At 41.0% G+C, this 13922-nt stretch overlaps 1 protein-coding gene across 4 annotated transcripts in view; it reads right to left on the reverse strand.

The window, feature by feature from the left end:
• PLCB4 (phospholipase C beta 4) overlaps window positions 1–13922 on the reverse strand; it is a 382602-nt gene that overhangs the window by 111949 nt on the left and 256731 nt on the right. For all 4 annotated transcript variants that reach the window (XM_079783902.1, XM_079783900.1, XM_079783901.1 and 1 more), the window contains 3 exons: window positions 11005–11085; window positions 10149–10208; window positions 8773–8916 (listed from right to left, as the gene is read on the reverse strand). In XM_079783902.1, coding sequence (XP_079640028.1) covers window positions 8773–8916; window positions 10149–10208; window positions 11005–11085 — 285 coding nt within the window. The remainder of the gene's footprint in view (window positions 1–8772; window positions 8917–10148; window positions 10209–11004; window positions 11086–13922) is intronic.

The raw sequence follows: 13922 nt of genomic DNA on the forward strand, positions 1-13922 counted from the left end.
AAATTGTTGTGCTATTTGGACTAAATCCATTTGTATGCTAAACCAAAGGGACTCAAACTTCATCCAGATCATAATTACTGGGTGAATAACCTGCGAGTTAACACAGATGACTGGGGCTCCACCCCCAGAATTTCAGATTCATGAGGTTCCACACCCAGAATATCAGATTCATCAGGCTCCACCCTCAGAATTTCAGATTCTTCCAAAGTGCCAGCAGAGAGAATTTGCCTCTTTAAGAAGCTTTTGGTGAGGCCTCTGGTCTGATCTCTTTGAGTAGCTGCATGCTTGACTATACGCAGAGAAATTAGTTGAGGGGAGGAAGGCTCTGCAGGGTTATTAGCAAAGCCAGTAGGAGGGATTGATTAAATAGTGAACTTGATTGTTTTTCTTTTCTTTTTAAAATATAGTTTATTTCAGAAAGGAAGGGAGAGGAAAAGAGAGATAGAAATATCAATGATAAGAGAATCACTGATGGGTAGCCTCCTGCATGCCCCCTACTGGGGATCGAGACCATAACCCAGGCATCTGACCTGACCAGGAATCAAACCCTGAACTCCTGGTTCATAGGTCAATGCTCATCCACTGAGCTATGCCGGCCAGGCGTGAACTTAATTGTTTTTCAACAAAACAAAGAATCAATCCCTTCTCCAAGAACCATTACAGTAAGCCTTCCACTCAACATAGTCCAAGCTCAGCAAAGCGATTTTAACATTCAGCCCAGTACACTAAAATAAGAATTCATTACCTGTAATAAACTACCCGACTTTATCTTTCTTGTATACAAAAAGAACACGCAACATTTTTCTAATTTAATTTCTATAGTTGTTATTCACTCACTTATGTGACTACTTACTTGGTTACAAAGCATAATTATGGAGCTCGCCAAATATTTACAACTGCATAAAGTAGAATGAGGAATCGTCTAAACTCAATTCAAATCTTTGCATTTTGATACTCATAATGGCAGCTTATTTTTGTCATCAAAGGGAAATGAAACTTGGTATAAAATAACAGACTTATTTGTGGATAATTTAAATGAGTGTTGCATTTCAGGCTTATGGACTGTGACTGCGATTCCAGCTTGCTGTGCAGCACCAGCTGTAACTTTATGAAAAACATCTGAACCCCCTTCAGCTCCTCAGAGACTGAAATTGTCAAAGCAAGTTTCATTCTAAGACAGAACAAATACATGGGAGAAACTGAGTTGCTTTTCTAACCAAAGAAAGTTAACATGCTCACTATTATTTGCACAGTTTATGGTAACAGTGGGCAAAGAGGTAAGTGTGGGCCCAGAAAAAAAAAAAAAAAGCTACATCACAGCTTAGAAAAAAATTGGATAATGCCTTTTTCATGTGGCTGCTTTTATTCATAGATATTTTAAGCCACATGACCAATGAGACTCACCTATTACCCACAGACACACTGTGTTTGAGGAAAAAGTGCCAGTAATTTGTTAGCAAGTCCTTTTAACAGAGGGCTTAAGGAGAGGAAATGAGAGCTAAGTTTTATACTGAAGTGACAGGAAGAATTTAGGTAAGCAGAAAATAATGATCTAAATTGGAAAGAGGCCAAGACGCCAGGGTTAAAACCTCCAGTCTTGTCCTGGTTCTCAGCAGCTGTCCCATTACATCCTGAAAAGTGACTCTAAAAATAACACCGTGGAATCCCAGGCCTTTCTGACTATCACTAACTCTCATGTTCTCATTCTTCTTGTCCAAAGATCACTTTCTTAGCTTTCTGAGAGCTAAGCCATAAAAAAACTTGAGGTGTACAGCACTAAGGGTTATACATATTTATCACCTGGGTTAGAATTTGTTGATTCAGTCAACATAAAGAGCTCAATAAAACAGGTATCCATTAAGCACTTACTAAATGTTGAGCAATGACCGTTTTCGATGTTGGGGATGAAGCAAGTAACAAAAACATTGCTCTCCCTCATGTGGAGGGAAGAAGACAACAGATGAGTATATGTATATGGTATATAACAGTGATCAGAGCTATGAAAAAAAATAAAGCAAGATAAGGAGGTAGGAAGTGCTGGGAGTGGGGGAGGTGGGGAGATGGGGAGTTCCCACTAAGGTGATATTCAGCAGAGTTCTGAGAAAATGTGAGCGAGAAAACATACTGGGGAAAGAGTATGTTCCAGACAAAAGGAACAGCATGTGCAAAGTCCCTGAGGTTAGAAAGAAATACAAGGAAGAAAAGGGAGATAAAGATAGAAGGGAAAAGAAATAAGAATCGGTTCTTGCCGGGCCTCATAAGCCTTGGAGGGTTTTGAGCAGTGGAGTGATATGATCTGGATTACATTTTAATAACATGGCTCCAGCTGCTATTTTGAGACTAGACTTAAAGGGTCCAGGCCACAGTTAGGGGAGAAACAATACTGGCTGTATTGTGCTTGTAGTCATGGCAGTGGTGAAAAGCAGCTAGATTCTAGCCCTGGAAGGTTTGGCTCAGTGGATAGAGCATCAGCCTGTGGACTGAAGGGTCCTGGGTTCGATTCCAATCAAGGGCACATGCCGAGGTTGCGGGCTCAATCCCCAGTGGGGGGCATGCAGAAGGCAGCCAATCAAAGATTCTCTCTCATCATGATGTTTCTATCTCTCTCTCCCTCTCCCTTCCTCTCTGAAATCAATAATATATATATATATATATATATATATATATATATATATATACACATATATATATATATTTTTAAAGCAGCTAGATTCTAGATACAACAGTATTTGTGTTTTTTTTTATAATATATTTTATTGATTTTTTACAGAGAGGAAGAGAGAGGGATAGAGAGTCAGAAACATCGATGAGAGAGAAACATCAATCAGCTGCCTCTTGCACACCCCCTACTGGGGATGTGCCCGCAACCAAGGTACATGCTCTTGACCGGAATCGAACCTGGGACCCTTGAGTCCACAGGCCGATGCTCTATCCACTGAGCCAAACCGGTCTCGGCAAGAGTATTTGTTAATGGATCCATGTAGGATATGTGAGGAAAACGTTCATCGTCTCAGTAGCTTGAAAGTATTGTGGGTGGAGGGTGACACATTTGGATTTGGACTTAAGTTTATGATGCCATTAGACACTTATTTCCCAGGGGAGGAAGATCTACAGAACACAGCTCAGATCTTCTAAAGAGGTACAGAGGCACAGTGGCAAGGCAAGCTTATTGCTCCTGAAGCAGGGAGGGTAGATGGAGAAAATACAAGCTGAGCTGCAAAGATGTCATTTATACTGGTGTCAACTTTTACTGGGAAAAAAAAAAGCACAATCATATTTCTACAGTCATGTGTACTGGAAAATATTTTATATTTATTTGAAACCTCAACTCTGAGAAGCCAAGATTTCATGTAACAAATTAATGACTCTTAAACATTCACTTGAAATCATATATATATATATATATATATATATATATATATATATATATATATATATTAGAGGCCCGGTGCATGAAAATTTGTGCACTCAGGGGGGTCCTTCAGCCCAGCCTGCACCCTCTTGCAGTCTGGGACTCCTCTGAGGATGTCCACCTGCTGGCTTAGGCCCACTCCCCAGGGAACCAGGCCTAAGCTGTCAGTCAGACATCCCTCTGGCAGCCCAGGGAGCGGGCCTAAGCTGCAGTCGGACATCCTTAGCGCTGCCAAGGAGGTGAGAGCCTCCTGCCACTGTCGCTGCGCTCGCTGCCATCAGCCCGGCTTGTGGCTGGGCGGAGCTCCCCCTGTGGAAGCGCACTGCGTTGAGCATCTGCTCCCTGGTAGTCAGTGCGCATCATAGCGACCGGTCATTCCCGGTGGTTCCACCTTTAGGGTCAATTTGCATATTACCCTTTTATTATGTAGAATATATAAATATACATATATGTAATTTCATATATATGATGTCAGAGAACATCTTCGAGAACCAGATGCACAAGGAAGGTCAAATGGCCTGCTCAAGGTCAGGAAAGCTTCCTCTGTGAGAGAGTGGGTCCTCCATGTGAGAGTTGGTGCTCCATGGGGAGTGCATGGAGTTGAAAGTTGGCCCATTCACCTGGATTAAATACTTGGCTAAGTGATTTTTCCCCCCAAATAGTCAGATCTTAAGTGTCATAAGAGCCTAGGAATTAAGAACAGACTCAAGCATCTCTTAGGATAAATACTGCTAAGCAAGTTCTATACTAGCTATTTTCTTATATCTTACTGGTCAGACCAAGACTTTTCAGATGTTCATAAAACAAGCAAAACACGTTGAGTGCTGAACTCTCAGTTGGTGAGCTACTTTCCAGTATATTGTGTACCCTTTTGCTTCCACCTTGCACGCTTGCCATGAGTTACTTATGATTGTTTCCAAACTGCTTTATATACTAGTCGTATGAAAAATTACATGTACCACCCAGCCAATAGGGCTCAGTGGTTGAACCAGGAGGTCACAGTTTCATTTCTGGTCAAGGCATATGCCCAGGTTAAGGGCTCTATTCCTAGTAGGGGGTGTGCAGAAGGCAGCCAATCAGTGATTCTCTCTGATCATTGATGTTTCTATCTCTCCCTTTTTCTTCTTCCCTGAAATCAATAAGACTATATTTTTAAAAAATTACATGCACCAATGAAGCATGCTTGTGAAAAGGAGAATGTTTCTCTAGTTAAATATTTTGGAAAGCTTCTTTAAAGGCAAGGTGCTAAAATATTTTTTCTTTTAAAAAATATATTTTTATTGATTTCAGAGAGAAAGGGAGAGGGAAAGAGGGATAGAAACATCAATGATGAGAGAAAATCATTGATCGAGTGCCTCCTGCACCCCCCTGCCCCCCACTGAGGATCAAGCCTGCAACCCAGGCATGTGCCCTTGACCAGAATTGAACCCAGAACCCTTCAGTCTGAAGGCCAATGCTCTATCCACTAAGCCAAACCAGCTAGGGCACAAATATTTTTTCTTGAACTCCATGTGAGCAAGACAACTAAATGAGAGGAAAACATGTCACTCTCTTTCTTTACTTGTATTGCTTCACGGTGTCTTCGAAGTCTCAGTTCTACTTTCAAAAAACCAAACTGGGTATTTCAGAAGATACATTATAGATGCGGTACAGATCAAACAAATACATTGACCCCAGTCAACAGACGCATACTGAATGAAAACACTTCAGCCCCAATATTAAAAAAACTGACCAACAATTGAGTCACATTTATATGCTTCAAGTTAAAATAAAGTGTTTAAGGCATATATGTGTTACTTTAAAAAAGGATGACTTGCTTTAACTGACTTTTGTGATAAACTGACCAGGAATACAGCTGGCTAAGAGGGCAGTTAGCCTATTCCATGAGCCATGATTCTAGGCTCCAAAGCGGTGTTCATGTTAGAGTGGTACCACAAGGTGTCACAACTCCATTTCAGGTACTTGAGGAGATCTCGACATTTCTCACTTGCTCTGATTTAATGCATGAATTCTGCTATCATTTTGACCTGAGGTAATTACATCTGTGTGTATTTTATACATATCCTGTCACTCTGATGGGTTGTGTGTTCTGTTAGGGATGATAACACATACAGAGGAATAGGAACAAAACTGCAGTGATGGGGAAATGCTGTCAGTGATGGAGGCGGTAAGTATTATGATCTGGATTAATACAGGTAAGTTTTGCCCTAGCCGGTTTGGCTCAGAGGATAGAGCGTTGGCCTGCAAACTGAAGGGTCCCAGGTTCGATTCTGGTCAAGGGCACATGCCCAGGTTGTAGACTCGATCCCCAGTAGGGACCCATGCAAGAGGCAGCCAATCAATAATTCTCTCTCATCATTGATGTCTCTCTCTCTCTCTCTCTCTCTCTCTCTCTCTCACCCCCCTTCCTTTCTCTCTGAAATCAATAAAAATATATTTAAAAAAATACAGGTAAGTTTTAAAACCAGGATGTGGGCAAGGTTATCCACATACATGTTTCAGTATCTTCTTCATCAAGTGTCCATAACCAACAAGGCATGCTCTAATATGGCCTGTCTCGTTTGGATAGTGAGATTTACTTATACATCACACTATTAATAAAATATAAAATTTCTAGTAACAGTTCCCAGAACCTGAAACATTTCGTTTCTTCAATAAGAGCAGGCTTACAGAGTATTGAGTTTGAATTGAAAATCCAGTACAGAATTATTTTATAGTCCTTATTTTTTTGGCTAGCTAATCTTAAGTTTCAGTGGAAATGACACTAGAAAAAAATCTTATCTTTAAGTATATACCCCCTGCCTCCAACATACACACATATACTACCTACTCATGAGTACAGATTTCAGAATATGGTTCCTAAACAAAATGGACCAAGACTGACCGCAATCAAACCAGGGAAGGCAAGATAGTTATGGGAATTACTGAATGGAGCCATCTTCCCAGGATGGGACTGGCTCTGGGCATAACTGGAGTACACAGCACCATGTGGAAATCAGAAGGCCTACTTTTTGGCTGTACTTTGGCCAACCCTGCTGTGTAGTCTTACATGAGTTCTTGTAACCCTTTGACTTCATCGCCTCATCTGAAAAATGAGGAGTTCCATTTCCAGCTCTAAAGTTCTGTGGCTCTGTGCTCATACAGCTAACACATGAGAAAGGCAGTGCAGGAAACACTTTCCATGTAATAAAAACAATCCTAAGAGCAGAGATTTTGGTATTATTCCCAATTTATAGTCCCAGAAAATGAGGCACAGAGGCAAAATGTGTGTCTAAGTCACACAGCTGAAGAGCAAGGATTAGAGCCCAGTTAACCTGGTCCCAAAGCCCATATGCTTATGCTTATATCTAGTCATACCGTTTTTTTGTAATATGACGAGTTGACAAAAGCCAGGAAACAGTTCTACAGAAGAGTCATTTTGCAAAATTTCAGGTGGCTAAATATCTGGATGTGAATAACAAGCCTTTTTTCATGGTTGGTCAGCATGGACTTTTAGGACTGAATGTTGCTATGGCAAATAGCAACTAAAAAGGCCTCTTAGCACAGATGCAGGCGTGAACTACAAGTAGCAGGAACAACGTTTGTTTAGATCAGCAGGGTTCCAGAAACCATTCAGACTAAGTGTCGATCTGAGCAAAATAATAAAAGAACCTGAAGGCACTGCAAAATCTATTCTCCCAAAGCAGGTGACCTGGAACAACAGCACAAAGCCAACAAAACCACCACAAGCAAAGGCTCTGAGGTCACATGGAGCGTCCATTCCTGGCTCCAAAGATAAGAGGCCAGCCTGGAGCGTCTCAGAATTCACTGCACTTAGGAGTCACCCGAAGATTCTGGATCAATGCATCTGGTGGGCCTGTGACTTTACTGTGGTGAAGCCCCTGTTGCTGGGCTGTGGCCCACACTGAGTGAGGGGCGAAGAGCCTTTATAGCCTCAGAATCTGCAGAACTCAACTCTGCCACCAATTAACTCTGGGTCCAGGCTTGTCTTCTAATTTCAGTTTCCTCCAATAATCGTACGTACATTCCCTTCTAGCTCAAAACTCTGATGTTCCTAATGATGGCCTTTATCGTTCCACTCTGAACGGAGTCTCTACTTGTAATATTAATGGGAAAATGAATGCCTCCTGCATCCCCCAAACCCAGGTCTCAATAATGGGATAGCAAAGGCTTAGGCCTCTTCACACATATAGAAAGATAATGGGAGCTTTGTTCAGAGGGAAAACACCTTGAAAACAAATAACTTGCAGAAAAGTAACTTAAATTTGAAGCTTTCTATTTCATTAGCCAAAATCTCTTCGACACACTTGCTTGCCAGGGCAATGACATGCTGGCTATGATGTTAAAGGATGGGTCACAACCCAATACTTTAATAACTTATTGGGGATAAGCTTGGATATCTTAACCAACACCCCCTGCACTACCCATCATGGTAGCCCCTAGCCATGTGTAGCTACTAAGCATTTGAAATATAGCTAATTTGAAAACACACATTACATTCCAAAGACTTAGTATAAACAGAAGAATGTAAGATATTGTCATTAATAAATTTTGTATCAATTTCATGTTATAATGATACTAGGTTGGATATATTGAGTTAAATAAATTATTTCACTGAAATTAACTTCACTGTTCCTTTTTGTTTATTTACTGTAGCTGTTAGATACAATTAAAAAAAAATTTTTATTGATTTCCGAGAGAGGGAGTGAGAGGGAGAGAGATAGAAACATCAGTGATGAGGGAGAATCATTGATTGGCTGCCTCTTGCACACCCCCTACTGGGGATCAAGCCCACAACCCAGGCATGTGCCCTGACCAGGAATGGAACTGTGACCTCCTGGGTCACAGGTTGATGCCCAACCACTGAGCCACGCTGGACGAACACTGCTAGACAAATTTAAATGTAATCTGTTGCCCGCATTATAGTTCTACTAGGCAGTGCTGCTATAGGCCCTGGCTACTCACACTGTGGTTCTCAGGCCAGCAGCATCCACATCAACTGGGAGAGCTCATTACAAAGGGAGAATTTTGTCCCCACCTCAGACCTAGTGAATCAAAATATGCATTTTAACAAAATCCCAGGTGATTCCGGTGCACATGCCAGTTTGAGGCGCCGGGTTGGTTTGTCCTGCAGGAGGTATTTGGGTTTGTTGATGTACATGAGTGGCATGCTCAACGGGTATTGTGCTTTGCTGAATTTTCCATAGCAATATTCCAGCAGGGCAATGGAAACCGTTTTTAAAAATTGAAATCATTATACATTAAAAATATATATATCAAAATTATATTATAATAAAACAGTCCCTGTACCACATATATACATATGGGGGGAGGGAAGGAGGCTGGTTCACTGGGGCTACCTTAGTGACTTCTGGATTTTCAGCCACCATGTAAGTGAAACTGATGTTCACCAGGTCTGTACCACTGCAGACACAAACTATCCGCCCTTCCAGATCATTTTCTGATTTTCCAACAGCTTCGAGAGCAGCCAGGATTTTGGGGTCCTGTAGAGAGGTGTACAAATAGGAGGAAATATGTTAGATCATAGAGCATGGAGGACACAGGTACAAAGAAGACACATTTGACAAAAATATATATATACATATGGGCAAATGTACGTGTGTTTTGTTTCGTTCTTTTTCTATCGAAAATGCATTACTCTGAAACTTGCCACGGTAAAAGCTACTAACACCACACAACTCATTTGGTAAGAAAGATACTAGAATGTCATTGATTTAGAAAACCAGGTGTGAGGGTCTTTATGAAGGACCTGGAATATGGCAACGGGAGGAAAGGCTCTGATGGGCACTTGATTGCATCCACAGAGACCATGGGGGTCTCTCCCCAGAGGACAATCATTGAGGTTTCATACAAATAAGCGCAGTAATGCCAGGACCAGCAAGCCGGGTTATTCAAACATGAGATTAAGTCCTTTAGCCTGGACACAGGGAGGAGTGTGCTCATCTCCAGAAGCACGGCACCCTCATTCGGAATGAAGACTGCACAAGTAAATAAAACTAAGAAATAAGACAGTGTCTTTAAAGTCCTTGAAAGTAACTCAGTAGGAAGCACCAATATAGCTAAGCAGAAATTTTAACTAACACAAAAGAGGATAGCTTTACAAAAAAACAAGTTTCAAACATCATTTTATTTTGAATATCTAAAAACCTGCAGGGCTATTATGTAGAAGTGAATAAACACTGTGCTAGAATATTCTCCAAAAAAAAGTATTTTAAATTCCTAGTGCCACTGTGCAAACAATTTCTTATTCAAACAAATCAGTCACTGTGAAGACGGCTGATTTATGCACTCTGTCATTTTTTTTTCTCTCAGAGGCCAACCGATCCTTCAAGGTGAGGCAAGGTCTGAACGCACAAGTGCACAAATGTAGGACTACCAAAGCCATTTAAATTTCCACGTCAACCACAGGGCAGTAGTGACTCACTCACTGCTTGCTAAAACAGGGTAGGGGACTTGCAAGTAATTTATTTGGTGTTGATATCATGCAAGGGGCTTTGCTTTTAAGGGTTAATAACATTTCTAATATAACTAAACACAATCCAAGTCACCCAATGGTTATAGATGAGAAGATTTCTAAACTGTCTGTTCTTAATTCCCAGCTGGTGATTGGGGGGCAGTAAGTGGGGGCAGTGGGAGGTTAAACAGTATTCAGGAGACCATTTCCAATCTAAGTAAGTCTGCATTTAGAAGAAGAGCAAACACCAATCCCAGGTACCTTTGGTGTGGCTCCCAACCGAATACTGTTGATGAGGGAGCATTCTAGCACTTGTCCTTCCTGAAAAGAGAGAATAGTACAGCAGTGAGCCTAATTATGCTAGATCTATGGCACAGACAAGGTGAAGACAATGCTGATTAGAGTAAGGTAGAAGGGGAAGTAAACAACAACAACAACAACAATAAATAATTTGTAGAAACATTGTTTCACACACACACACACACACACACACACACACACACACAGGAATGCAACTCTGAATATTTATAAAATGTTTACAAAACGCTGTTGCTTTTTTACATATAAAGTGAATGTATTCTATCATTAAATATATGGGTGTACATGAAATATTAAGTGGGAATAATGCTGACTTATATATAACCCCAATGCTACTTTTCTTAAATTCAGCTCAAAGGTTCACTAAATGTGTACACTGTGCCACGCACTGAGTTAAGTCCCGTGATGTGACCAGCTGCACGTGCTTTTCATACACCTTTGAGATTTCAGCTTGAACAGCTCTTTTTCTCGGGAACCTTTCTAATTCCCACGATTAAATCAGACCTGCCTGTCTTAAGCTCTTGTAGCAGCCTGACCTTTCCTTTCACAACACTCAATGACTTATACTTTTTTTTTTAATGCCTGACTTTGCTCCTAGACTATAATCTATGAGGGCTAGGATGATGGCCTGATCGCCACTGTATTCCCAATGCCTGCCATTGGAAGCAAATTCTAAAAATCCTGAACGAATGAATAAACATAGGTCCATACCCTCAAGACGTACTTGTGTACTCATTGAGAAATAAAATGATTAAACTCAGACAGCAGGAAAGAACAACTTAATGTTCCTGGGCCATACCTTGCCTTCGCTTTTCCATGTAAGAAAGAAGCCAAATTCATCCACTTTGAAGAGGCAGTTGGGTTCAAACACAAAGGATTCCTGTTAAAAAGAAAGAAAGGTGTTGATCTGCATGACTGACACCATTTTGAATCTAATAAAAAATGCAAGTGTCTTTTAGCCTAAACAAGGGGAAATGAGAAATCGCCCTTTTGTATCTTAACCACATTTCTTATAATATTATGGAATGGTTTCATTCGCATTTGTATCGAGATGAGAGACTGATCAATTTCATGAAGCACCTTCCTCTATAGAAACTTTAGGAACAAAATATACTCATGCCCTGAAGGTCACAGGGAAGAAAGTTTCTCTGAGGCCTTGGAAGAAGAGCTCCCAGAAGGAAGGACTCCCAGGTTCCAGCCCACTGCTCCCCACCACACCGGAGCGCTCACTGCCGTACCCAATATATTGTAAAAAATCAGGAGGTAATTTTTTTTGAAAGTCATTTATTTTTTTCTTTTGGGTCTACACAATTCAGTATGCAGATGTCTACTCAGAAAACTGCCAAGGCTTTTGCTGTTATATCCAACCGCGTTTGGTGTCCTGTAAACTAGGACTTGGGCAGCACTGTGAGCTCCTCCCAGGGTAGTCCTTGGACCAGCAGCATCAGCATCACCTGGGAGCTCGAGTGAATTGTAGAATCTAGGACGTCAGCTCAGAGGCACTGAATCAGTCTTTGGAGTGGGGCTAAGAAATCTGTTCCAGCAAGTCCTGCAGGTGATTTTTGGTGCACAATAAAGTTGGAAAACCTCTGCTGTGGACTTTGACATCAGAAATTCTGGTGAATACTACAGAATCAAAATTTAAATCAAGAAAGAATGCTAGCTAAATGCAAGGGTCCCAGAGCAGCTATACTGTACTTGCCAAAGGACTCCTGGTCTTGAGCAAGAAATCACCATTGTACTCAAGAACAGGAAAATTCTTTGTCAATGAGAGAAAAAGGGTGTTCAGGTAGTGAAAACCCAGATGCCCTCTTAACTTCTGTCTGGATTACACCAAGAATTGGCAACCATGTATCAACAAATCTACACAGTCTTCTCATAATCTAAAAAACTTGTCCTAGCCCTGGCTGGTGTGGCTCAGTTGGTTGAATGTTGTCCCATGAACCGAGAGGTCTCCAGTTCGATTTCTGGTCAGGGCACATGCCGGGTTGCAGGTTCTATCCCCAGTGGGGGGCATGTAGGAGGCGGCCAATCTATGTTTCTCTCTAGCATAGATATTTCTCTCTCTCTCTCTCTCTCTCTCTCTCTCTCTCTCTCTCTCTCTCCTTTCCTCTTTCCCTAAAAGCATTAAAAACATATTAAAAATAAATAAAAAACTTGTCCTAAATTATTACAACTCCAGCAATAAGGAACCTGTCTGGCAAACACAGATCAAGGCATCCTGAAAACAAAGAGTACTTATAGGATTAAGATTTTTAAAGGCAGTTCAGACTCTTAGCTTCACCTTTTAAAACATATCTTTCTAAATTCGAGGGAAGCAGCAACATGCCTCCAGGTAAATCCAATGTCAAGACTCTGGGCTATCATAGAGTGACAGTATTTAGAATCCTGTAAGCCATAAACAAAGCCAGCCTTCCCATTTGTTTGGGTGGTTTTCTGACAGATGACGAATTACCATATATATTTCTGTACCAGGCACAGCTAGGCACTGCAATCATAGCAATGAATAAGATAAAGGAAGGGGCATGGTATGCCCTTGGTCTTTGGAATCCAAACCCATTTCTGACATTTATTTAATGTACTTTCTTCTAGAAAGACCCTTTCTAAATCTCAGAATCCTTGTCCAATAAATGGAAGTATTTACACCTGCCTTTCAGGGTTGTTGTGGGAATTCAATGAGATAGCAAATGTACTTAATATACAGTTACAATTCAGCAAGGGGTAGCAAATTACTAACAGTATGAAATTGCCAATCTGTGATGTTTTTTGATCCACACAGTGGCTCTTTTGAATGGCTCAATTTCTTAGGCAAGGCTTGACCCAGAAGTCGACCCTTTAGGTGGGTCTTAGAGAATGAGTAGAGGTAGCCCAGGTGAAGCAAGAGGCCATGCTGAGGGAGCAGCCTTTGTAAAGACATGCAGGCTTGTCCTGACACTGAGGACTTCTAAGGAGCTGGTGGGTTTAGAACATCTCAAGGGAGTGTCAGGGGATGAGTCTGGGCACATAAATACTAGACCAGGAGGGTTCTGACCACCATGCATAAGCTATTAATATTAACCCAAAGGCCATAGGGAGTCTTATATCATTGCTGGTTAAGAAATGAGAACTATCAACTGATTAAACTATGAGAATTAACACATTTTAGGATACTTCCCATGCGCCAGTCTAACAGTGCCCAGTGTTCGAAAGTATGTCCTGAATTGGTATTTACAGAGTAAGACCACAATGTATCAGCTCCCATCGTTATTAATTTATGTGTACCCTATCCAATTCCAAATAAAGATTTGAGATGATCCATGAAATACATACGATGAATAAGCATGGGTTCCCAACTTATTGTGAGGTAGAACTTTCAGTTTCTTGGCCACCTTAACTGAAATAATGAATAATGATTTTTTTCTTTCTTTCTCTTTCAGTAACTCAGTACCCACAGAGCTAATCAACACCACCTTGTAATTCTGATTCCTAACATCCCACTCTTGGACCATATCATATGATCTTTCCAGCCCGTCGCTCGGCAGTCCTCATTCTCCTTTATCTGACTTCTTTGCTACTTCCTATTCATTAACCCTGCCAATCTCTTATTTACCACCAAACCTCTCTTTTCACTTCTGTCCCTGTCTAGCTTCTTTCCATGAGCCAATAGTACAACCACTTCCTCACAAACACCTTCAATTCCTCTGCTTCATTTTCTGTTTTCTTGGCCAAAAAAACTAA

Source organism: Cnephaeus nilssonii, assembly GCF_951640355.1.
Source record: "Cnephaeus nilssonii genome assembly, chromosome: 11".
Lineage (NCBI taxonomy): Eukaryota > Metazoa > Chordata > Mammalia > Chiroptera > Vespertilionidae > Cnephaeus > Cnephaeus nilssonii.